Source organism: Salmo trutta, chromosome 31 (assembly GCF_901001165.1).
Source record: "Salmo trutta chromosome 31, fSalTru1.1, whole genome shotgun sequence".
Taxonomy (NCBI): domain Eukaryota; kingdom Metazoa; phylum Chordata; class Actinopteri; order Salmoniformes; family Salmonidae; genus Salmo; species Salmo trutta.
The window spans coordinates 39,251,224-39,277,597 of NC_042987.1; the positions used below are offsets into that span (position 1 = coordinate 39,251,224).

At 41.3% G+C, this 26,374-nt stretch overlaps 1 protein-coding gene across 1 annotated transcript; it reads left to right on the forward strand.

Annotated features, from left to right (window-relative positions):
• Positions 1-3,730: 3,730 nt before the first annotated feature.
• On the forward strand, positions 3,731-25,099 carry LOC115170188 (myosin heavy chain, fast skeletal muscle-like). The gene is made up of 40 exons (XM_029726555.1): positions 3,731-3,776; positions 3,902-4,129; positions 4,466-4,609; positions 4,846-5,002; positions 5,207-5,234; positions 5,629-5,737; positions 5,847-5,939; positions 6,855-6,915; positions 7,054-7,152; positions 7,499-7,602; positions 8,003-8,141; positions 10,205-10,323; positions 10,485-10,634; positions 10,729-10,899; positions 11,123-11,426; positions 12,669-12,733; positions 12,827-12,914; positions 13,031-13,148; positions 13,367-13,490; positions 14,226-14,362; positions 14,687-14,942; positions 15,138-15,380; positions 15,721-15,897; positions 15,987-16,132; positions 16,283-16,373; positions 16,644-17,033; positions 17,155-17,281; positions 17,916-18,034; positions 18,187-18,383; positions 18,505-18,688; positions 18,822-18,987; positions 19,318-19,442; positions 19,757-20,065; positions 20,259-20,462; positions 20,569-20,694; positions 20,843-21,013; positions 21,224-21,328; positions 21,424-21,519; positions 24,530-24,661; positions 24,975-25,099. The coding sequence occupies exons 2-40, from the start codon at positions 3,914-3,916 to the stop codon at positions 24,993-24,995; spliced, it is 5,811 nt and encodes a 1,936-aa protein (XP_029582415.1). The 5' UTR covers positions 3,731-3,776; positions 3,902-3,913; the 3' UTR covers positions 24,996-25,099.
• The last annotated feature ends 1,275 nt before the right edge of the window (positions 25,100-26,374 follow it).

Here is a 26,374-nt window from a genome sequence, read left to right on the forward strand (position 1 = left end):
CATGGTCCCTACAAGACGTTATGCCTACTGTTGACCCCAACATTGTCTATTGTAAATAGTTCACTGACCTCTGGCTCCGTTCCAGCCCACTTTAAAAATGTTTTGTCCAACCTCTCCTTAAAAAGCCCAATCTAGACCCCTTCCTCACTGAGTAATTATAGACCTATCTCTAAGCTTCCTTTTTTATCCAAGATGTTAGAAAAAGTTATTTTCAAGCAATTGCTGGCTCATTTGAGCATTAACAACTTATTAAAAAAAGAATCCAGTCGGGCTTTTGATAACTTCACAGCGGTTTTATTGAATGTCAGTAGTGACCTTCTGTTGGCTACCGAAGCCAGTGGTAAATGCTATATTTTAGTTATTTTGGGTTAATTTTGATCATAACATTTGTATTGACCGGCTGGAGAAGTATAATTAAAATATAATTCAAGTCAAGACTTTCATCTCAGTCACTGATCTTATGAAACATGTAAATGCTTTTATTTCCTCATGTCTGGATTACTGTAACTCTTTATATAAGTGTCTCAGTTAGAAATCAATCCATCGCCGACAGTCATGAGTGAATACTATAAATGTTTTACGTTTGGCTGGGGGTTCAGTATGTTAGTAGCTACAGCAGTTGTTGTGTATATCTGACAGTCTTCTCCTGTGGTGTAGCTGGGTGTTAGTCGGTGGTCCTGGGCCTTTTGCCTGACAGTTCTGTCCTGTGGTGTAGCTCTGGGAAGGTCCTTCTCGAAAACAATGGGGTCATCCATCAACCCATATCTCTTCGCCACCTACCCTTCTCCGTCTATCAGGACATTTGATGTTACTGTGGATGGAGAGAAACAGTTTCACGTTTCAAGTTTTATTAGTGTACAGGATACGCAGCTGTTACAACAGTGTTCTCGGGCCAGTAGCACCATTTGTTCAACTCCAGATCTATCACAACTGAGAGCACCAGATGGCCGTAAAAAAATATGAATTTCTTTCTATTTTAAAGCAAATATTTTTTTATTCAAAATTTCAGCCTTTCATAGACTTGCTGTAAAAGTAAACCTCCGACAACCTATGCTGTGGAACACAGAGGAATCCGGTGCAGGACAGCACAATATTTTGAAAATGTATGTCGACCCTGTCCTCACATTGCTGACATTGGCTACTGTAAAATATTTAACACTGAGATATGTTGCCTGGAAAACAAGCTCAGAATTTTTGTACAGTTGACAGCTGGCATTTAACAATAGCTTCAGGGTTTGGCAACAGTTCTGGACAGCTGGCGGTTAACAATAGCATCACGGTTTGGCACTCTGTGATATCATTGATGTCCTTATGATGTTACCATCAGCGTTTTGCAACGGTTCTGGACAGCTGCAAGGTGGACAGACTTTTGTTTCACAGCAGCTCTATCACAGATCATTCAGCGAATCAATTCCTCAGAGTCTTGATTCAAACCAATCAGGTGTGTCATCTCTATCACAGCTGATTCAGCGAATCAACTCCTCATAGTCTTGATTCAAACCAATCAGGTGTGTCATCTCTATCACAGCTGATTCAGCTAATCAACTCCTCATAGTATTGATTCAAACCAATCAGCTGCGCCATCTCAATCACAGCTGATTCAGCTAATCAAATGATCTAAGATCTGTTTTGTAATTTCCACCGTAATGGTTAAGTTGAGGACTTGGTAAACTGATTCTAAGGAAAGCTTATATACCCAACTGTGGATCTAAGAGAAACATGTCCCTCTGATACAATGACAAATGTTAAATATCATGTAAGATATCTACACACCTGCCCATTAAAATACCTTTAATGTCATGAAGTCCATTTGAATAATCTGCATTGTACGAAGACTCTCTCTACCCACAAACGTGTCTCGAAAATATGTTGTGGCAGCTGTTTGGAAGAGTTGGCCGATACTCAATCACTTCAAAGGCTTAAAACAATAAGCCTTGACTGCAGAGATGAGAATAGCATAGCCTAAGAAATTAAAAGATTGTTTGCCTTGCCTACTCAGCATGTGTCTCCTGCAGCGCCCCCTATGATGTTTCCAACAGTGACTTTATTAATACATGACATTGTCACATTGTTGCTAATAAGTTGGGAATCTTCATTTTGCTGGAGGGGGATGGAATGAGATGCTGGATCTGAAATAAGCAGAATGCCACATTAATTCATCTGAACCAATTGGAAATAAATAACTTTTACATAACAATTGATTGCAGATGTTTGACAGAAAATATACCATAGATATTAAAAGCTGTGAAGTGATTGACTTGGGAAAAAGAAGTGTTGATTTGATACCACGAACCTATGTCTTTTAACAACTACAAATCACAGCAGTATATACCATATTAAGGATACATCTCACATGTAATCTCCATTTTGGAGAAACAAATGAATTGTTTCAGTATTTGTGGTTCTTTTGGTAACACTTTATTTGAAGGGAATATACATAAGGCATTCATTACACTTTTGTGAAAGCATTCATAACACCTTTATTAAGCAAGTGTTGTAGTACCATTCATTGTAACAATCAAAACACATGTATTCAGCATCATTCATAAGGAATCTTCAAATTACAAGTCTTTATTTATACAGTGAAAATGTGTAATTTTAAAGTCCATGTACCCAACACCATGACAGACACATTATTCAGTCAACAGGCTTGGGTAGTGTAACAGGGTTGGTTATGCTTCTACTAGACTCTTCAGAAATATGCATTCTAACGTTTATGTATTCAGAAAATAAGAATTTGTTCTTAAATGACTTGCCTGGTTAAATAAAGGTAAAAAAAAAAGATTGGTTGAATTTCATGTCAATAAGGTGTTACGCCATTGGCCATACTTGCAGATAGTGGGAGATTGCATTTTTCTCAGTCTGAGTTTTACATGGAAGCAGTAGGTCAAGTTTTAAACTAAATCATTGTATTTTATTTATGTAAATTACAGAGTGTTCATGTTTAGTATGTACAGCAGCTCAAGGTCAGCCACAGAGCTCTACTATAGTAGCAAGTTAGATGGACATGTCATTTGTAGACATTCCTGCAGTAGGCAACCTGATCCTCCTTAAGGTCTCAAAATAGTCTAGAACAATCAATGGTAAAAGAATAAGGAGTGTGGTGCTCCTCGAAGTGGGTGGGGCTAGAGAGACACAGGCACACGGAGGTCTCTCATCCAATCCATTTCCTTTACCAGAGTTGTCCATAATTAACTTTTGCTTGGTTGTCCCTTCCAACCAGATATAAGGAGGCTGAGGCCCCAGTATCCATGAGTCAGATACCTTCTTCCTCTGTGGTAAGACTCCTTAGATTTTTTCATATTTGAGCTCAGCATCTGAGGCTAACTACTAACTGCATAGTTTGAGTTCATAATTTAAAAAAAAAAATTAATGTCTTATAAGACCTCACAATATGCAATCGACATTGATTTAAAATGAAATTTGTAACATTTTACTTTAAATGTGTTTTCCTTCAAATCTGTCACTTTCATTCAAGGTCAAAAGTGCTGCATCTGCATTTGTTTGTAAATTCAGGTGGGGGTCTAGAATGTAATTTGATTGTCAGGGCTACTTGACAGAATGCACAGTAAAGTAGGAAAATTAAAGTTACCAGTTGACCTGTAGTTAAATAGGACATGGCTGTAATGATGGAGTTGAATGATGCCATTCAAAATTGTTCTTACCCTCTGCGGGCTAAACTACAAGGTTTTAGACTTGTGCGTATTCACAACACTCTAATGTTTCACAGGATCCTCCAAGACGTACAAATTCAACTGTAGGAGGGGAAAAAGAAGGTGAGACACGGTTTGACTTCACATAAAAAGTTCAAAAAAATGCTGTGTGAGATACCGCTCACTCTCTTGACTGTGGAGGAAGCACCACAGAGTCAATCACGTTTCTTGTTTCATCGCTTTCCTAGTGATCCGTCACCATGAGTACGGACGCGGAGATGCAAATCTACGGCAAGGCTGCCTTGTACCTTCGTAAGCCTGAGAGGGAGAGGATGGAGGCACAAGCCACACCCTTTGATTCAAAGAACGCCTGCTATGTGACAGACGTCAAGGAGCTGTATCTTAAGGGTTTGATCACTGGCAGGACAGAGGGAAAGTGTACTGTCAAAGTGACAAATGCTGATGGCACTAAAGTGGTAAGTCTGATCTGAAAAGTATTGAAGTTGAAAAATGATCCAAATTGTCAAAAACATGCCAAAAGATAATATGAAATCAGTAACAAAAAATAGATTAAGAAGCATGTCTTTGTTCTTTATGAAGCAGAATATAACCTTCAAACAAACTATTTTTATTGCTGCTATTTAAAAATGTCATGGAATTATTGATAATGACAAGTCAAGAATCTCCATGTATTTTTCAGTGGGTGATAACAAAGTAGTTTGATTAAATGTGGGTAAGCATTTTAATGAGCAAAAAACATTGAGTCATGACCAGTTTGATCTGTGTGAAATCTAGATTTCTGACTGTTTCAGGATAAAGAGTTCAAAGAAGCAGACATCTACCAGATGAACCCCCCTAAGTACGACAAGATTGAGGACATGGCCATGATGACCTACCTGAATGAAGCCTCTGTGTTGTATAACCTCAAAGAGCGTTATGCAGCATGGATGATCTATGTAAGAAACCTACATAAACATACACACATACTGTAAATGAACATAAGATATTCCCACATGCATAAACATGAGAATTACACACATACAGTACTACACATAAATGAACAGTAGAAACCAAAACATACCAATACAGTAGACCCACATTAGTATACCATAGTACACCCACATCCTCACATAAATCCAGGTAAAAGTCAATCTGACTTTGCTAATCGCATAATTGAATCCCTTTCATCCAGACCTACTCTGGGCTCTTCTGTGCCACGGTGAACCCCTACAAGTGGCTCCCCGTGTACGACGAAGAGGTTGTCAACGCCTACAGAGGGAAGAAGAGGATGGAGGCTCCACCCCATATCTTCTCCGTCTCTGACAACGCCTTCCAGTTCATGATGATTGGTACGAGCTCTCATGGAGAAATGGATGGATGGATGGGATCTGCTGTCTTCTTGTCTAAGTTAGAACAGTTTGCTGGGAATCTCTCAGTTCACTATCCTTGAATGGAAAATATTCCAAAATTAAATTCATGATGATGCTTATGAATACAATGATGTACTCCTAATGTTGATTGATTATAATAAGCAGCATGTTTTTTGTTTCCAGATAAGGAGAACCAGTCCGTCCTGATTACGTAAGTTGTTTTCTATCATTTCACTTGAGAAAGTGTTTCTATTCTAATATATTGGGAGACTTGAGTGTTATAAAATACAGGACATTATGAACGGATTAGGCTATCTGTAGTAACGACTGGGTGTTATAAAATACAGGACATTATGAACGGATTAGGCTATCTGTAGTAATGACTGGGTGTTATAAAATACAGGACATTATGAACGGATTAGGCTATCTGTAGTAATGACTGGGTGTTATAAAATACATGATATTATGAATGGATTAGGCTATGCATAACAATGACTCGATGAGTGGAATATTTATTGTGCATTTTTCAACAATATTTCTTAGTGAAAGCCAATCTGTCACTCAAACATGTGACTAAACCCATCTTTTTCTGTTATATAAACCAGTGGAGAATCCGGTGCAGGAAAGACTGTCAACACCAAGCGTGTCATCCAGTACTTCGCCACCATTGCAGTTTCTGGTGTCAAGAAGGAAGCAGACCCCAGCAAAATGAAGGTAACACATTTCAGTTTGGTGTTCTGTGTAAACTTTCTTTCAAGTGGTGAATACTGTTTTAAGTAAAGTGTTAGCTAGTTTCTGAGCAACTTGTGTTTGTCTCAATCAGGGGTCTCTTGAGGATCAGATCATTGCAGCTAACCCTCTGCTGGAGTCTTACGGTAATGCCAAGACAGTGAGGAACGACAACTCGTCCCGCTTTGTAAGTATGAAGGGCATACTGTGGAAGTGACCTTCAATTGGAAAAAATATTTTAATAGTTCCCTATAGGTGTCATAATACCCATAAAACCTAGCGGTCAAACAGGGAAATGCTTCCAATTGTTTTCCACCTTTTATTTCTCCCATAGGGGATTTTAGAAACAGTTAAAATAATGGCTGTGTTCCATGTAGGCTTACCCTGGTGTGATGTTTTTATAACCATGTAAATCAGAATAGGTGACTTTTATCTATATATTTGTCTCTGTTTACTCTCAGATTTCAAAATGCTAATTAGCATCAAAGTAGACATCATGGAAAAATACAAATCACTGCAAGCTCCTGCTGGTCATCTCTAGCTGACACCTTTGCTAACAGCTATTGTGTCAATTTATAACTTATACAAGACAGAATGTTCCATTTAAATAAATGTAGCCAATTTATTCATTACTAAATTTAGCTGACATTAGATAGTTTATCCAGAGATTCTGACCTTTGCATAAATTAGGCAGTCTCATCCAGATCATCATGGCATTTGTAGTTCTTTATGATAGCCACATTAGCAGCTAATTAGCATTTCATTTGTTGTGGGAAAATACAGGCAAATATCTTTCCCTAAAAGTCACCTTGTCTTAGATTTACACAGTTATCAAAACTACACACTAGGGTAAGCCTACACAAAACACAGCGCTTGTTTTAATTGTTTCTAAAATCCACTATTGGGAAAATGAATGGTGTAAAAACATTTGGAACCATTTCCCTGTTTGACCGCTAGGTTTTATGGGTATTATGACTCATACTGTGCTGCTCTATAGTTTAGTCAATAGATGTGCAATAAACTAACTTTTCAAGGGGTTTATCAAAGTAAAATGCTAGATTTATTTAGTTAACCTATTTCTATCCCCCATGCTCTACTACAGGGTAAATTCATCAGGATTCACTTCCAAGGAGGAAAACTGGCTAAAGCTGACATTGAGACCTGTGAGTTGGTTTTTTATTGTTTCTCAATACTTTCCTTAAATCAAACAGAATATTTGTTGGAGATTGAATCATCAAATGTAATGTTATCTTATGTTCTCTCTTCCTTTTTCTCCCTCTCCCTGTCTCTCTCTCTTTCAGACCTGCTAGAGAAGTCCAGAGTGGCCTTCCAGCTGCCCGCTGAGCGAGGCTACCATATCTTCTACCAGATGATGACCAACCACAAACCTGAGCTAGTTGGTAAGGCAAAGTACAGGTTTAGGTGAAATTATTCACACCTCCATCTGTGGAACTTATTCAAATGTTTCCTAGTCCACACTGGTAATATTATTACAATGAGTACATCCACGTTAACAAGGCATCTAAACATGGGTCAGGTCGTTCAATGTATTTCATGGGAAAGATCAAGTACTGCAATGTGATGCACTAGTCCAGGAGCCTCAGTCCCCCTCTTTTGATGCTATGCACTATACACTGCATGTATCATTGAGTCCATCTATTGAGTAAAGGAGGGAGAGATACTGTAAAGGTAGGACAGCAGAATTCTCAGTGATTTAACTGACAAGCCATTCTCCGTTGTCCACAGAAATGACGCTCATCACCACCAACCCTTACGACTTCCCCATGATCAGCCAGGGTCAGATCAGTGTGGCCAGCATTGACGACAAGGTTGAGCTGGATGCCACCGATGTGAGTGATACAATGTGTAAACCAAACTGTAGATATGGAATGGGTAGGACCACAATACACACTGAATGCATTGCGCAAATCCAGCTTGATAGCAGCTGGGCACCTTCTGTTAGTTAGGCATGTGCTTCAAGGCACTCTTCATGCCTTCACTCTTCACCTTGAGGCACATACCTGTAAGACTTCCACAAGAGACTGTCTCTAAGTGCCATGTGGAACTGTGTAAAACTCATGTTGTGCTGTCATATACTAGTTTGTTGGCCAAGAGTAATCATGTGGAACAGAGAAGCCAGTTAATTCTAACCATCCCATTTGTTCTGGACTGAACACAGAACAGTAGTGTACTGTAACTGAGTAAACTACGGTTCAGTTCTTCACTGTTGTACTTCGTCTTTAATACCAGGATGCAATTACAATCCTGGGCTTCTCTAACGATGAGAAAATGGCCATCTACAAGCTGACAGGAGCTGTAATGCACCATGGCAACTTGAAATTCAAGCAGAAGCAGCGTGAGGAGCAGGCCGAGTCAGATGGAACAGAGGGTGAGTCCCACTCGTAAGACGTAAGATATGGAAAGCATTAGTCCCTTTCCCAGTCCCCAACATAGAAATACAACACGTAAGAAGTTAACTCCACGGTAACGGAATTGTGTTGAGATTTTCGTTTAAAATGTATGACAAACAAAAATCATACATTTTACAGTTTAACCACCCATTTAACTCTATGTACAATGAACACTTTTAACAATTTACACTGAACATGTCACAAAAACACATTTACAGGAAGAACTGTGCAGATGCAAAGTTTGGTAACAAGAATTTTGGTAAAATCTGCTTCAGTTTTTCTGTGCCCACTTTTTCCAAAAACACTCTTAAATATCTGCTCTGAATTAAGATTCAACGATGTCTGTAAATTGCACTGCTGGGTGATTTGAAGTCATAGTAAATCAATAATATAATAATCCTCTTAGCAAAAATGTTTATCTTTAATTTATATTATTTAGAAACTGTGAGAATAGAAAGGTTCTATACACTACTGTACTGAACTATACACTACTGTACTGTACTATACTATACTATAATGTACTATACGACACACTACTGTACCATACATTACTCTACTGTACTCTACTATACTGTACTATACTATAAACTACTGTACTGTACTATACACTACTGTACTGTACTATAAACTACTGTACTGAACTATACACTACTGTACTGTACTATACTATACTATAATGTACTATAGGACACACTACTCTACTCTACTATACTGTACTATACTATAAACTACTGTACTGTACTATACACTACTGTACTGTACTATAAACTACTGTACTGTACTATACACTACTGTACTGTACTATACTATACTATAATGTACTATACGACACACTACTGTACTCTACTATACTGTACTATACTATACACTACTGTACTGTACTGTACTGTACTATACTGTACTGTACTATACGGTACTATACTATACACTACTGTACTATACTATACTGTACTGCACTATACTATACTGTACTATATTATACACACATTTTCTACACTATACTATACACCACTGTACTGTACTATACTGTACCATACTGAACTATACACCACTGTACTATACTATACTATACTATGATATGCCATACTATGCTTTACTATACTGTACCATATTGTGCTATAGTATACTGCACCATACTATACTGTACTATAATACACTGTTCTGAGCTATACTATACTATACCCTACTATACTGTACTATACTATACTATCCTCTACTGTACTGCACTGTACTGTATTGCACTATACTATACTATACTGTACTGTACTGTGATATGCTATACTATACTATACTGTACTATACTATACTATACAATACTATACTGAACTGTACAAACTTGTGAACCGAACTGCATTTTATGACTACTATGATTTCCCATTGTAGCCAATTCAATTTCATTCAAGAAATTCTGTTACCGATTAATAATTCATAAACAAAATTGATAATAGTAAAAACACCAACTAATTGGCAGGTCTACCTTTACTTGTTAATTCTGTAAAGTTTCATTGTTCTCCCTCCTCAAGAAGTAACAGAATTTTAAAGCTCAAGGCAATGTTTTTTAAACATACAGAAGGCAGAAACATTTCTCCAAAACAAAATCTAAGTGTTGATATTAGTTGTATTTCTAATACCTTTTAAGACTTTTTCTGCTCGCTGTTTATAAGATTAAAAGACCCCTTGTCCATCTGTTTGACCAGAAATCAAAGCATTTGTTTATTCCTCATTTTCAAGATGGCAAATGGTAAAACATATATATATATATATATTCCTTAATTTCTCGAAAAATATAGACTCTTAGCTTTCATTTGACACCCAATTTGACATGCTCCCATGAACTTCCCATGTTGGGGCTCATTGGTCCTTTTACAGGGAAATGAACAAGACAGACGGTGCCACATGAAAGTCAGGCAGGATATACATTTTGGAGATGAAAATCCAACCTCCAGGAATTATTTGAATAATTGATGTGTGTGAAAATGAAAACTTAACCTATGAAAGACATCAGAATCAAGTGATCTGTTCTCGTTGGTTTTCTCTCCAGTGGCTGATAAAATCGGCTACCTGCTGGGCCTGAACTCAGCTGAGTTGTTGAAGGCTCTGTGCTACCCCAGAGTGAAGGTCGGCAACGAGTACGTGACCAAGGGACAGACTGTGTCTCAGGTAAAGGGGTTAAACACACAGCATCAAACATTTTCTAACCACCTGCATTATTTTGGGGACAATTGCATTTGCTTTTTAAAAATAGTCATGTTGTTTTTCCCAACCTTATCACTGGACATGGTCAATATCTCATGTATTAATTTGAGGTATTATCATTGCAGGTTTATAATGCAGTCATGGCTTTGGCCAAGTCCATCTATGAGAGGATGTTCTTGTGGATGGTCCTCCGTATCAACGAGATGTTGGACACCAAGAATCCAAGGCAGTTCTATATCGGTGTGCTCGATATTGCTGGATTTGAGATCTTTGATGTGAGTACGAGACCAGAGACAAGACAATTAGTTGTGATCGAGAAGGATTACAGCCTTGTATGATGAAATGATCCCTTTTGAAATTCATCACCAGTACAACAGCATGGAGCAGCTGTGCATCAACTTCACCAATGAGAAACTGCAACAGTTTTTCAACCACACCATGTTCGTCCTGGAACAAGAGGAGTACAAGAAGGAGGGAATCGTCTGGGAATTCATTGACTTCGGCATGGACTTGGCTGCCTGCATTGAGCTTATTGAGAAGGTAAGTTGTCTGTAAGGATTATAATGGGATGCAACAGCAAAGCTCATAGGGAGCGCATTGAGAGATATTAGCATAATGGTACATATTAACTGTTGAGAACTCAATATGTTTCCTATTATGTCCCAAAAAATGAATATAATCCCATTAAATGATGTTTGCTAATGGAATAAATGTGATCCTAAATGTAAAATCACTAATTTGATATACATATCTTTTTGTAAAGCCATTGGGCATCTTCTCCATCCTTGAAGAGGAGTGCATGTTCCCCAAGGCTTCAGACACTACCTTCAAGAACAAGCTGAACGATCAGCATCTTGGCAAAACCAAGGCATATGAGAAACCCAAGCCTGCCAAAGGCAAGGCAGAGGCCCACTTCTCCCTGGTGCACTATGCCGGTACTGTGGACTACAACATCACTGGCTGGCTGGAGAAGAACAAGGACCCCTTGAATGACTCAGTTATTCAGATGTACGGGAAGTCCTCAGTCAAACTGTTGGCTGCCCTGTATCCTGCTGCCCCACCTGAGGGTAAGACTAGGATCAAGTCAAAAGATTGAATTAAGCGATAGTTACAACTCAGACCCACATTGTCTTTAAAGCAGTGGCCACCAACCTTTTCAGAGTCAAGATCACTTTCTGAGTCAAAATGCAGGCCAAGATCTACTGCTGAGAACTTTTTAAACATGACTTAGAAAACACAAGCCTATGCAACATTCACCAATTAAAAACAGTTCTGTAGCAATGAGGTTTGTTCAGTATGCTATAGGCCCAATATATTATCACTGTATATAGGTTATACTTGAATTGCCCTGCCAATGTTGTTCTTCTCAGACCATTTTGAAATGATATATATAAAGAAAATAGGTCTATGATCACACTGGTAATAGATCATGTGTTGTATTACTTGTGATCCACAGCTAAGTGAGCGTAATAGTTTCCTTTTTTTTTACATGACTGACGGCCTGCATCTGATAGTCAGTCTGAGGGGAGGGAGGGAGCAGAGGCGACGCTGCCTCTCCCCCGACTCACTGTCCCTCCGCTCTCCCTCCCTCCGCTGAGAAAACGGGACACGGTCTTCCAGCTGATGGTGAAACTCAAGTCTCACTGCATTATTTCTGTCTCATGCACCAATTCATGTTGTTACTGCTGTGACCAGAGAAAGTGAAATATTCCTCGATATTAAAAAAAGCCACAAGCCACTAATGATAACAACACAAGCGTATCAGAACACTTTGCTCTACTCATTCATTACAGCTGCAGTGCTGGTTGTAGCATGAGTGGAAGTAGGGAGAACGCGCATTTTATGTCTCATAAAAGTGTTGAACAAAGTGTTGAATAACAACTTAAACATGAACTAACTCATTAAAACAGCTTCTCTCTGCTGTATTCGTTGAGTCTCTCTCTAGTCATAGTTTCAATGGTTTTAAAATCTCAAAGTAGGAACTTGCTGAGCGTCTGATTTTTCTTTTTACAGTCTATGGCGCGAGGAAACTGTACATGCATGGTGATCTAAGCTATCTGATCTAAGCTATCTAGGCCTATACGCACAGTTGATTTGCTCTCAGTCTTCAGACATGAAACGGTTTAAAATCCCGATCGACCTGTTGGTGACCAATGCTTTAAATTCTTTGAATGTATCACAATTTATCAGGGTTATTTACTGGGATAATTTACTCATTCAATAGGTGTTATTTTACACAATCTCATTGGCAGCATTTGCATTTGATTCTCTCATTTCTAATCATCTTTTACTTATCCACATTTGAACAGATACAACCAAGAAAGGAGGCAAGAAGAAGGGTGGTTCCATGCAGACTGTGTCCTCCCAGTTCAGGGTGAGCTCTTGAAATGTCTATTTTTAGTCCTTCAAAAGGTGCATTGATTATCATAAATTATTTCTGAGAAAATGGTTTGTAACCCTCTTACAGGAGAACTTACAAAAGCTGATGACCAACTTGAGGAGCACTCATCCTCACTTTGTACGCTGCCTGATCCCCAACGAGTCAAAGACTCCAGGTACAAGAAATATTGACTTGAATATTACATTTAATCAATACAGTATCAGTAACCTTAACAAGGCCAATCCTTTAATCTGTTAATAAGTATTAAAGAGACTTGGTTTGTTGTTCCAGGTCTGATGGAGAACTTCCTGGTTATCCACCAGCTCAGGTGTAATGGTGTTCTGGAGGGGATCAGGATCTGCAGAAAGGGCTTCCCCAGCAGAATCATCTATGCTGACTTCAAGCAGAGGTACACTCATGCAAACACAACACACACACAAAACACACACACACACACACACACACACACACACACACACACACACACACACACACACACACACACACACACACACACACACACATAAAGCTCCACGGGTTTTCCCAGCATCAGAATAGGCTTAGCTTTTATGTAATATAACCGACCTATTACAACTTGACATGTGTTAAAAATATCTCCTCATTCAGGTACAAAGTACTGAACGCCAGTGTCATCCCTGAGGGCCAGTTCATGGACAACAAGAAGGCTTCTGAGAAGCTGCTTGGGTCCATTGATATAAATCACGATGATTACAAGTTTGGACACACCAAGGTCAGTCAAATACCCCCTTATTTTGTATTATTTATTTTTTATTTCACCTTTATTTAACCAGGTAAGCTAGTTGAGAACAAGTTCTCATTTACAACTGCGACCTGGCCAAGATAAAGCAAAGCAGTGCGACACAAACAACAACACAGTGTTACACATGGAATAAACAAGAGTACAGTCAGTTACACAATAGAAAAAAAGAAAGTCTATATACAGTGTGTGCAAATGGCGTGAGGAGGTAAGGCAATAATTAGGCCATAGTAGCGAAATAATTACAATTTAGCAAATTAACACTGGAGTGATAGATGAGCAAATGGTGATTTGCAAGTGGAAATACTGGTGTGCAAAATAGCAGAAAAGTAAATAAAAACAATATGGGGATGAGGTAGGTAGATTGGGGCTATTTACAGATAGGCTGTGTACAGCTGAAGCGATCGGTTAGCTGCTCAGATAGCTGATGTTTAAATTTAGTGAGGGAAATATAAGTCTCCAGCTTCAGTGATGTTTGCAATTCATTCCAGTCACTGGAAGCAGAGAGCTGTTGTGTACATTGTTCATCTACAACTCCACAATAACTTCCAACTGATAAACAAGCTATCTCATGGTTTGTTTGTAAGCATTGCAAAGTTTATGTTGTTCAAATGAATCTAGAGGTGTTGTTCCCCTGTTTTGACCCAACCCTTTCTATCTGTCCCCATCTGACTGTGGTTCCAATGGCCATGTTTACCTGTGTCTCAGGTGTTCTTCAAAGCCGGTCTGCTGGGGGTCTTGGAGGAGATGAGAGATGAGAAGCTGGCCGTTCTGGTCGGCATGGTCCAGGCTCTCAGCCGTGGATTCCTCATGAGAAAAGAGTTCACCAAGATGATGGAGAGGAGGTGAGGAAGAGTAGACATCTTGGCAAAGCTTTCTGTGAACCACCTGTATGTAATGCATTATGATTACATACTGTATATACTGTGAGTTGATCAGAATGAGAAAGCAGATCTTATAATGCTCTATTACTGCTGATTTAAGCATGACCTGTCAGTCCTTGCATCTAGAACTCTGTCTATGAATTTAAGAGTTGTTCCATTTCCTTAGCCCCGTTCCTCAACTGGAAACACAAAGTGTTCGGGGGGGGGGGGGGTTGTTCTTCGAATCCCAGAATGTAGCTTTAAGCATGTCACTCACCATGTCACTCTATCCTCTCTGTCGACCAGAGATGCCATCTTCACCATCCAGTACAACATCCGTTCATTCATGAATGTGAAAACCTGGCCATGGATGAAGGTGTACTTCAAGATCAAGCCCCTGCTGAAGAGCGCTGAAACTGAGAAGGAGCTGGCCAACATGAAGGAGAACTTCGACAAGATGAAGACAGACCTGGCCAAGGCTCTTGCCAAGAAGAAGGAGTTGGAGGAGAAGATGGTTTCCATCCTGCAAGAGAAGAACGATCTGGCACTCCAAGTTGCATCTGTGAGTGAGAAATGATCCCCATAAGATCACATTTATCTACACATGAATACACAAATGAGCACACATTTTTTTATTCTCCATGCTACATATATTTCATATATTTTTATTGATTTGTTTTGACCTTTTTGACTAAATCAAATGTTTATTTTGACAAACAAAGTGAGGAGGCTTATTTTTCTCCTGTTCTGAAACCAGGAATCAGAGAATCTGAACGATGCTGAGGAAAGGTGTGAGGGGCTTATCAAGAGCAAAATCCAGCTGGAGGCCAAGCTCAAAGAGACGACAGAGAGGCTGGAGGACGAGGAGGAGATGAATGCTGAGTTGACTGCAAAGAAGAGGAAGCTGGAGGATGAGTGTTCTGAGCTGAAGAAGGACATTGATGACCTGGAGCTCACCCTGGCCAAAGTGGAGAAGGAGAAGCACGCCACTGAAAACAAGGTCTTGTGTCTTACCAAAGACAGTCTAACCAAACAATAACCCAAACCATAATCAACTCAAACATAGCTCAACAGAAATGGAATTCCAGATGTATTGTGGGTGCAGGAAAAATGAAAACACAAAATAGTGGAATAGTGGTACCCCCCACATTCATTGTATGTTCAACATTCATGGTATGTTCAGTGCACTGGCATGGAGTACACTGCCACCTAGTGTTGAATCTATAGAACAGTACTTGTTGACACATTGTTAATCTGAATTAAATTAATGCAATATATATGAAACTAAATCCCTTTATGGTGAAGTGACCAAAGATACATTTTGTTGTGGCCGTTTTCAGGTTAAAAACCTGACAGAAGAGATGGCATCTATGGATGAGAGCGTTGTCAAGCTGACCAAGGAGAAAAAAGCCCTCCAAGAGGCCCACCAGCAGACACTGGATGACCTGCAGGCAGAGGAGGACAAAGTCAACACTCTGACCAAGGCCAAGACCAAGCTGGAACAGCAAGTGGACGACGTGAGTGGAGTTACACATTTTGGCCATGATAGTATCATTATCTTCTGTTGTTTAGATTTGAACAATACATGTGTGTTTTTATCTTGTAGCTTGAGGGTTCTCTGGAGCAAGAGAAGAAGGTCCGTATGGACCTTGAGAGAGCAAAGAGAAAGCTGGAGGGAGATCTGAAACTGGCCCAGGAGTCCATAATGGACTTGGAGAATGACAAGCAGCAGTCTGATGAGAAAATCAAGAAGTAAACAAACACTACGTGCCATATTTACAATAATGGTTGTTCTTGACTAATTCTTGACTAATTAGCATTTACATGCGATTTGTATGATACTCTCTCTTTACTCTATCGAACCGAAACCAACCTTGCAATCGACGTGTTTGTGTTTCTTAGGAAGGAGTTTGAGACATCCCAGCTCCTCAGTAAAATTGAGGATGAGCAGTCTCTGGGAGCTCAGCTGCAGAAGAAGATCAAAGAACTCCAGGTACAGTACAGGACCTAAGCTCCAGTGCAGGAAAGGACACACCTGAAATATTTCCTAAAACATCATTCTGGTAGCACACATTTTTTGCTAGTGGGTCAGTAGATTGGAAGATGCGGGTTCTTACAGTTGTGATTATGGTTACCACATGAGATGCTATCTACTGAATATATTAGTGTAACTGGTTGTGTCTGAACACATTTAAAAAATGTAAACTATTATTGTTTTATGTATTGTAGTATTCATCAACCGTGCTCCTGCCCCCTGTTCTAGGCCCGTATTGAGGAGCTGGAGGAGGAAATTGAAGCTGAGCGTGCTGCCAGGGCTAAGGTTGAGAAGCAGAGAGCCGATCTCTCCAGGGAACTTGAGGAGATCAGCGAGAGGCTGGAGGAGGCCGGAGGCGCCACTGCTGCTCAGATTGAGATGAACAAGAAGCGTGAGGCAGAGTTCCAGAAGCTGCGTCGTGATCTTGAAGAGTCCACCCTGCAGCATGAGTCCACAGCCGCCGCTCTGCGCAAGAAGCAGGCCGACAGTGTGGCTGAGCTCGGGGAGCAGATCGACAACCTGCAGCGCGTCAAACAGAAGCTGGAGAAGGAGAAGAGTGAGTACAAGATGGAGATTGATGACCTCTCCAGCAATATGGAGTCCGTCGCCAAGGCTAAGGTGAGTAGTGATGTTTTGATCAACCAGTGTTGAGGAGGTTCAACTACATTACCATTCAAGTTAACTGAAGTTGACAGGAGTCCCATAGATAAAGTAATGATGGAACATGTGTCACTAACAGGGCAATCTGGAGAAGATGTGCCGTACTCTTGAGGACCAGCTGAGCGAGATCAAGACTAAGAATGATGAGAATGTTCGCCAGATCAACGACATCAGTGGACAGAGGGCCAGACTCCTGACAGAAAATGGTACCATCATCAACAATGAACAAGAAACCAATTCTTTCTTCAGTAAAACACAATAACATGTATTGGGGGCTGTATCCATGTAGTCCAGTCCACATAGTTTCTACTGTTCTGACTTAAACTTTAATGGTCTCACTTTAGACCCCTGGTTACATTATCAGAAAACAATATTTTATTCAGATTACTAAAACTTTTGAAAAACTAGATGGTTACTTATTTGATTACTTTTAAATTGAGAAATGATGTTTGGCAAAAAATACATTGACTTCATTTAGATTTCTAGCAAGTTTGTTAGTTCCATCTGAACGAGTCTGACCACAATTCAGAGACCACTTTGATGACACACCAAATGGTTTTGATGGATGCTTTATGTCTGCTTCTAATGCATCTTAAAGGGAAAGTAATCCAAAAGTAACGTAAAGTAATCAGATTACATTACTGAGTTTGGGTAATCCAAAAGTTACGTCACTGATTACAAATTGACAGGTAACTAGTAACTGTAATGGATTACATTTAGAAAGTAACCTGCCAAACCACGACTATTTAACACCTAACATTGCCCTATGTTACCTTGAAATACATGTTTAATCTTAGAGAACAAAGACCCTATTAACAAGATGTCCTTTTGTCCCTGCAGGTGAGTTTGGCCGCCAGCTGGAGGAGAAGGAATCCCTGGTGTCTCAGCTGACCAGAGGCAAACAGGCCTTCACCCAGCAGGTTGAGGAGCTGAAGAGGCAGATTGAAGAGGAGGTCAAGGTAAGGGAATTTTGAAATCCCAATGCGGCCCTCGAGACAAATGATTGCCCACCCCTGATATAGACGGTGACTAGGCCACCCTCAGAGACTTCTACTGTCATTTGTTTTACTATCTCTCTTAGTCTATATATTTCTCTCTTTGTCTCGCAAAGGCTAAAAACGCACTGGCTCACAGTGTCCAGTCTGCCCGCCATGACTGTGACCTCCTGAGGGAGCAGTTTGAGGAGGAGCAGGAGGCCAAGGCAGAGCTGCAACGCGGCATGTCCAAGGCAAACAGTGAGGTGGCTCAGTGGAGGACTAAGTATGAAACTGATGCCATCCAGCGTACAGAAGAGCTGGAGGAGTCCAAGTGAGTCACAGGGAACAGCAAAACTCAAATATAGGGTGTGGATAGTGAGTGGTAGGGGGCTCTAAAATTTTTTTACGTTGATATGTATTGTAACGTTTGTAAACCCTCTGTCGTCCAACAGGAAGAAGCTGGCCCAGCGTCTGCAGGAGGCTGAGGAGACCATTGAGGCGACCAACTCAAAGTGTGCCTCCCTGGAGAAGACCAAGCAGAGGCTGCAAGGAGAGGTGGAGGACCTCATGATTGACGTTGAGAGAGCCAACGCAATGGCCGCCAACCTCGACAAGAAGCAGAGGAACTTTGACAAGGTGAAAATGAATTATTCTCAACCTAGAGTGATATTTTCTGTCTGCTGTATGATCAAATGTAGCATAATTGTAGCATATTTCTGATTCAAAACTCTTCATCAAGACCTAATGAAAATCCCATTTATTTCCCTAGGTTCTGGCAGAGTGGAAGCAGAAGTATGAGGAGGGCCAGGCTGAACTGGAAGGAGCTCAGAAGGAGGTTCGCTCTATGAGTACTGAACTCTTCAAGATGAAGAACTCCTATGAGGAGGCTCTGGATCATCTGGAGACTCTGAAGAGAGAGAACAAGAACCTGCAACGTGAGCATTTGACAGCAGTTCTATTAGTAACCAATAGCTACCCAGACTAACTATTTAGCAGTCTTATGACTTGGAAGCTGTTCAGGGTCTTGTCTGTTCCAAACCTGATGCATCAGTACTGCTTGCCGTGCGATAGAACAGTCTATGATTTGGGTGGCTGGAGTCTTTGACAATTTTTAGGGCCTTCCCTGACACTGGCTGGTATAGAGGTCCTGGATGGCAGGGAGCTCGGCCCCAGTAATTTTTATGATTCAATGTCAACTTCATTGCATTGGCAATACCCACTGAAAATCTCACAAGTCTAAACTGCTCCTGTGTTTGTGTGTGCAGAGGAGATCGGTGACCTAACTGAGCAGATCGGAGAGACTGGCAAGAGCATCCATGAGCTGGAGAAGGCCAAGAAGACCGTGGAGACAGAGAAGTCTGAGATCCAGACAGCTCTGGAGGAGGCTGAGGTACAAACTACAGCTGTTTGATGGGAAAAGCAGTGTTAATTTGATAATTTGGATCCCCATGAGCTTTTGCAGAAGCATCAGCTTCTCTTCCTGGGGTCCACAAAAAACACAAAACACAACAAGTAACAAAACACTGATAGACAAGGATAGTCAAACAAATGTAAAAGACGATATAGAAACAATACAACTAAAGTGGTACACTAGCCAATGCCAGCTGTATTGGTGTTTATTGTAGTCATATATATTTAATTCCTTGTGTTATACACATCCAAATGTATTGAACACAATTGGCCTGACTGCTACTCTTTGTCCAGGGAACACTGGAGCACGAGGAATCCAAGATTCTACGTGTGCAGCTGGAGCTGAACCAGATCAAGGGTGAGGTGGACAGGAAGTTGGCTGAGAAGGACGAGGAAATGGAGCAGATCAAGAGGAATAGCCAGAGGATGGTTGACTCCATGCAGAGCACCCTGGACTCTGAGGTCAGAAGCAGGAATGATGCCCTGAGGGTGAAGAAGAAGATGGAGGGAGACCTGAACGAGATGGAGGTCCAGCTGAGCCACTCCAACAGGCAGGCCTCTGAGGCCCAGAAACAGCTGAGGAATGTCCAGGGACAGCTCAAGGTAAAGGGACTGAGGAGAGATTTGTTTGTGAATCTGTAGAAAAGAATAGAACGCAGGATTAAATAGAGTTGACTAATATAGTGTAGAAAGGCCTAGATATTGGGGAAAATCTTACCAATTAACATTTCTTTCACTGACCCTATCACCTCCACTTCCACAAGTCCTAATGAACCTATGTCATTGTGAACCCCAGGATGCCCTATTGCACCTTGATGATGCTGTTCGTGCCGCAGATGATATGAAGGAGCAGGCAGCCATGGTGGAGCGCAGGAACGGTCTGATGGTGGCTGAAATCGAGGAGCTGAGAGTTGCTCTGGAGCAGACAGAGAGAGGCCGCAAAGTGGCTGAGACTGAGCTGGTAGATGCCAGCGAGCGTGTTGGACTGCTGCACTCCCAGGTATGGGTCAAAAGCCATTTCTAATTAAACTCAACCAATTTTACCATTTCTGCCTTGTCACTTGAAAGTTCTCTTGAGATCCAAAAAATGGTTTTACCTCCTCCAGAACACCAGCCTTCTGAACTCCAAGAAGAAGCTGGAGTCTGACCTGGTGCAGGTGCAGGGAGAGGTGGAAGACATTGTCCAGGAGGCCAGGAATGCAGAGGAGAAGGCCAAAAAGGCCATCACTGACGTGAGTCCTTATGATCTATTCAATTACACTCACTTGATTTGTATCCAAAGGCCAATGGTAGCTGGGGTGGTTTACCACAACAAAGATCTCAGAGGGATGTTATGATTGGTGCCAATTGGTGCTTAATTTAAACAAACTACGATTTCAGGCGGCCATGATGGCTGAGGAATTGAAGAAGGAGCAGGACACCAGCTCTCACCTGGAGAGGATGAAGAAAAACCTGGAGGTCACAGTCAAGGACCTGCAGCACCGTCTGGATGAGGCTGAGAATCTGGCCATGAAGGGAGGCAAGAAGCAGCTCCAGAAACTGGAGTCCAGGGTGAGTTAACAGCAGGGTGGATTAGGGTGGATTGAAAGATTGATTGCTGGAAATGTATTTAATCATACAAATACACAGGAGCATTTTGTAATGACTTTCTCTCAATAATCCACATGCCTCCTTGACTGGGTAGAAGAATATACCTCTGTTGTACTAATATTTGTTACGTCTGATTTCACCAAGTCAACCAAACGCCTTTCTTCCACAAAGGTGCGTGAGCTTGAGACTGATGTGGAGGCTGAGCAGAGAAGAGGTGTAGATGCGGTCAAGGGAGTCCGCAAGTATGAGCGCAGAGTCAAGGAGCTCACCTACCAGGTAAGAAAAAATGCCTTCCTCCCATACTTGACACTAACACGGAAAGGTCTGTGTATAAAACTATGGGGCATTGATTCTTTGATCTTGTCCCACAGACTGAGGAGGATAAGAAGAACGTTGTCAGACTTCAGGACCTGGTAGATAAGCTGCAGATGAAAGTCAAGGCCTACAAGAGGCAGGCTGAGGAAGCGGTGAGTCACATACTTTGTCAGCATATATTGACAAACAAATGTTTTCCCTTGTAGACATTACAAAACTTAAGATCCATACAGTTTAGTTTAGGCTTCAACCAATGCCTCGCAAAGAAGAGCACTGATTGGTAGATAGGTAAAAAAACTGACAAAGGAATAAACATTTTACGGGTATGCATCTTCATCGGCAAGTACTGGGGAGTTTTTCAGGATGAAAAAAAACGGAATGTAGATAAGCACAGACAAAATCCTAGAGAAAAAACTAATTCATTCTGCTTTTAACCAGACACTGGGAGGCAAATTCATATTTCAGCTGACAATAACCTTAAACAAGGACACATCTACACTGGAGTTTCTTACCAAAAAGACAGTGAATGTTCCGGATTGGACTAGTAAAGAAACTAAAGTAAAGGAGGAACGGTGATATCAGGTGTCGCTAAAGTTGTTCATGGCCAAAATCCACACTGTGAATGGGAAGATTTCCATCCCATGCGCCATCCACTTCTTTCGGTGTAGGTGGAACGGGAGTGGGGGATAATCTCCACCTTTGAATTGTAGAGTAAAACAGAAACGCCAAAGCAAAGCTTCTGCTTACAGCCATATTGATCGCTAAAATAGGCTACAAAAGCAAAACAAAAAACGAGTCTATCGTTCCGGACCTGTACAGGCCGTCGGTTGATACACTCAACAAAATTTTTTTTTTAACAGCCTACAGTGAGGGAAAAAAGTATTTGATCCCTTGCAGATTTTGTACGTTTTCCCACTGACAAAGAAATGATCAGTCGAAAATTTTAATGGTAGGTTTATTTGAACAGTGCGAGACAGAATAACAACAAAAAATCCAGAAAAACTAATGTAAAAAATGTTATAAAATTATTAGCATTTTATTGAGGGAAATAAGTATTTGACCCCTCTGCAAAACATGAGTTAGTACTTGGTGGCAAAACCCTTGTTGGCAATAACAGAGGTCAGATGTTTCTTGTAGTTGGCCACGAGGTTTGCACACATCCCAGGAGGAATTTTGTCCCAGTCCTCTTTGCAGATCTTCTCCAAGTCATTAAGGTTTCGAGGCTGACGTTTGTCAACTCGAACCTTCAGTTCCCTCTACAGATTTTCTATGGGATTAAGGTCTGGAGACTGGCTAGGCCACTCCAGGACCTTAATGTGCTTCTTCTTGAGCCACTCCTTTGTTGCCTTGACCATGTGTTTTGGGTCATTGTCATGCTGGAATACCCATCCACGACCCATTTTCAATGTCCTGGCTGAGGGAAGGAGGTTCTCACCCAAGATTTGACGGTACATGGCCCCGTCCTCGTCCCTTTGATGCGGTGAAGTTGTCCTGTCCCGTTAGCAGAAAAACACCCCCAAAGCAAAATGTTTCCACCTCCATGTTTGACGGTGGGGATGGTGTTCTTGGGGTCATAGGCAGCATTCCTCCTCCTCCAAACACAGCGAGTTGATGCCAAAGAGCTCCATTTTGGTCTCATCTGACCACAACACTTTCACCCAGTTGTCCTCTGAATCATTCAGATGTTCATTGGCAAACTTCAGACGGGCATGTGTATGTGGTTTCTTGAGCAGGGGGACTTTGCGGGCGCTGCATGATTTTAGTCCTTCACGACGTAGTGTGTTACCAATTGTTTTCTTGGTTACTATGGTCCCAGCTGCCTTGAGATCATTGACAAGATCCTCCCGTGTAGTTCTGGGCTGATTCCTCACCATTCTCATGATCATTGCAACTCCACGAGGTGAGATCTTGGTGATTGTCTTGTAGCCCATTCCAGCCTTGTGTAGGTCTACAATCTTGTCCCTGACATCCTTGGAGAGCTCTTTGGTCTTGGTCATGGTGGAGAGTTTGGAATCTGATTAATTGATTGATTGCTTCTGTGGACAGGTGTCTTTTATACAGGTAACAAACTGAGATTAGGAGCACTGCCTTTACGAGTGTGCTCCTAATCTCAGCTCGTTACCTGTATAAAAGACACCTGGGAGCCAAAAATCTTTCTGATTGAGAGGGGTCAAATACTTATTTCCCTCATTAAAATGCAAATAAATGTATAACATTTTTTACGTGTTTTTCTGGATTTTTTTGTTGTTATTCTGTCTCGCACTGTTCAAATAAACCTACCATTAAAATTATAGACTGATCATTTCTTTGTCAGTGGGCAATCGTACAAAATCAGCAGGGGATCAAATACTTTTTTCCCTCACTGTATAAATGAAGATAAAATAGCTTACAGACAAATACAACCACTCACATCAAACACATTCTTTAAACAGACACACTCATCCAGAGCAATTAGTGTTAGGTGCCTTGCTCAAGGGGACACTGACCGACTTTCACCTAGTCGTCTGGGGGGTTTCAAACCAGCAACCTTTTGATTACTGCCCCTACGCTCTTAACCGCTTGGCTATCTGTGGCTCAGTATTAACTGTGGGTAGCTAACGAGAAGGATTTTGACTTACATCTGCTTGAAAAATGATGGCGAGACTTAAAAATGTCTGTCTAGCAATGATCAACATCCAAATCGACAGATCTTGAAGAATTATGAAAATATTGCACAATCCAGAGATTTACCCATAAAGTCACAGCTAAATGTGTTGATAACATGTATTGACCTTGGCGGGTGAATACCTATCTATTCCTGATATAGTGTTTTATTTTTTATTCATTCAAATGTTTTTGTTTTTATTGTTGTTCTACTTTGATTTTACAGAGTATGTTTTGTAGATCGTTAACAAAAAAATTATTTAAATCCGATTTCGCAACACAGAATGTGAAGATGTCCAAGTGGTGTGAATACTTATGATAGACACTGAATGCCCCTGGAAGCAGTGGTTTGATCCCCCATTTCACCACTCATTCTCTCTGCTGTATCATTTATTCAAAAACTGTCAACAGAAAAAATACTTTAAAATACCTCAAGAAATTTTTTTATATTATTTTGCTACCTGAAGCTTCAAACTTTGAATGCTGATTTTACACTCTCCTTCTCTTTTCCTCGCCCAGGAGGAACAAGCCAACAGCCACATGTCTAAGTTCAGGAAGGTTCAGCATGAACTGGAGGAGGCTGAGGAGCGTGCTGACATCGCTGAGTCTCAAGTCAACAAGCTCAGAGCCAAGACCCGCGACACTGGAAAGGTACAGAGCTGTTACTAAACCTACACCTGACTCATGTTCAGATATGGCCACATCAACACCACCTATGATTCAGTCCTCACAGAGGTCAATAGCAAACTTTTACATTCACAAAAATATATTTAAGGTCTCTAAGAAGCACATTTCAGGTAGGGTAAAAATAGATGAATTTGAAGTTGGTACTTCAAAATTGAAAATCAAAGCTCAGCACTGAGCCTTTAATGCTTGATCCATTACATTATTTCTAACTACATATATTCATATATTTTGCATGTTCATTATTAATACTCATCCATTATTTTCTGTCTTCTTACAGGGCAAAGAAGTTGCTGAATAAACAAGACCAAAGTCTTACATCATTTTCCTGTGTTGCATATAATATGATTTTCATGGTGAAAATGTTTAACTTTGATTAAAAAACGTGTCGGCCTACATACTGTCTTTGTGACTGTGGACTCATTACTCAGCTAACACATGTCGGCCTACATTTACACTTTTGTGACTGTGGAGAAAAAAACAACTTAGTATCTCATTTGAATGACTTAATAATAATAAAATCAAATGAGATACTAAGTAGCCCTTTTTTTAAAACCGAATAGTTATTTGAAAATTCAAATATTGCTAGAGAGAGCCAGAGCTTGTGGCTGAGCAGTACCCAGAGCTTGTGGCTGAGCAGTACCCAGAGCTTGTGGCTGAGCAGTACCCAGAGCTTGTGGCTGAGCAGTACCCAGAGCTTGTGGCTGAGCAGTACCCAGAGCTTGTGGCTGAGCAGTACCCAGAGCTTGTGGCTGAGCAGTACCCAGAGCTTGTGGCTGAGCATACCCAGAGCTTGTGGCTGAGCATACCCAGAGCTTGTGGCTGAGCATACCCAGAGCTTGTGGCTGAGCATACCCAGAGCTTGTGGCTGAGCATACCCAGAGCTTGTGGCTGAGCATACCCAGAGCTTGTGGCTGAGCAGTACCCAGAGCTTGTGGCTGAGCATACCCAGAGCTTGTGGCTGAGCAGTACCCAGAGCTTGTGGCTGAGCAGTACCCAGAGCTTGTGGCTGAGCAGTACCCAGAGCTTGTGGCTGAGCAGTACCCAGAGCTTGTGGCTGAGCAGTACCAGAGCTTGTGGCTGAGCAGTACCAGAGCTTGTGGCTGAGCAGTACCCAGAGCTTGTGGCTGAGCAGTACCCAGAGCTTGTGGCTGAGCAGTACCCAGAGCTTGTGGCTGAGCAGTACCCAGAGCTTGTGGCTGAGCAGTACCCAGAGCTTGTGGCTGAGCAGTACCAGAGCTTGTGGCTGAGCATACCCAGAGCTTGTGGCTGAGCATACCCAGAGCTTGTGGCTGAGCATACCCAGAGCTTGTGGCTGAGCATACCCAGAGCTTGTGGCTGAGCAGTACCAGAGCTTGTGGCTGAGCAGTACCCAAAGCTTGTGGCTGAGCATAGCCAGAGCTTGTGGCTGAGCATAGCCAGAGCTTGTGGCTGAGCATACCCAGAGCTTGTGGCTGAGCAGTACCCAGAGCTTGTGGCTGAGCAGTACCAGAGCTTGTGGCTGAGCAGTACCCAGAGCTTGTGGCTGAGCATAGCCAGAGCTTGTGGCTGAGCATACCCAGAGCTTGTGGCTGAGCATACCCAGAGCTTGTGGCTGAGCATACCCAGAGCTTGTGGCTGAGCATACCCAGAGCTTGTGGCTGAGCAGTACCAGAGCTTGTGGCTGAGCATACCCAGAGC

Bases quoted from the DNA above. Each gene is read 5' to 3' on its own strand.
- LOC115170188 (XM_029726555.1), top strand. From the start codon at position 3,914: ATGAGTACGGACGCGGAGATGCAAATCTACGGCAAGGCTGCCTTGTAC. The intron at 14,363-14,686 runs GTGAGGAAGAGT...TCTGTCGACCAG, and splicing joins ACCAAGATGATGGAGAGGAG to AGATGCCATCTTCACCATCC. The intron at 16,133-16,282 runs GTAAACAAACAC...TGTGTTTCTTAG, and splicing joins TCTGATGAGAAAATCAAGAA to GAAGGAGTTTGAGACATCCC.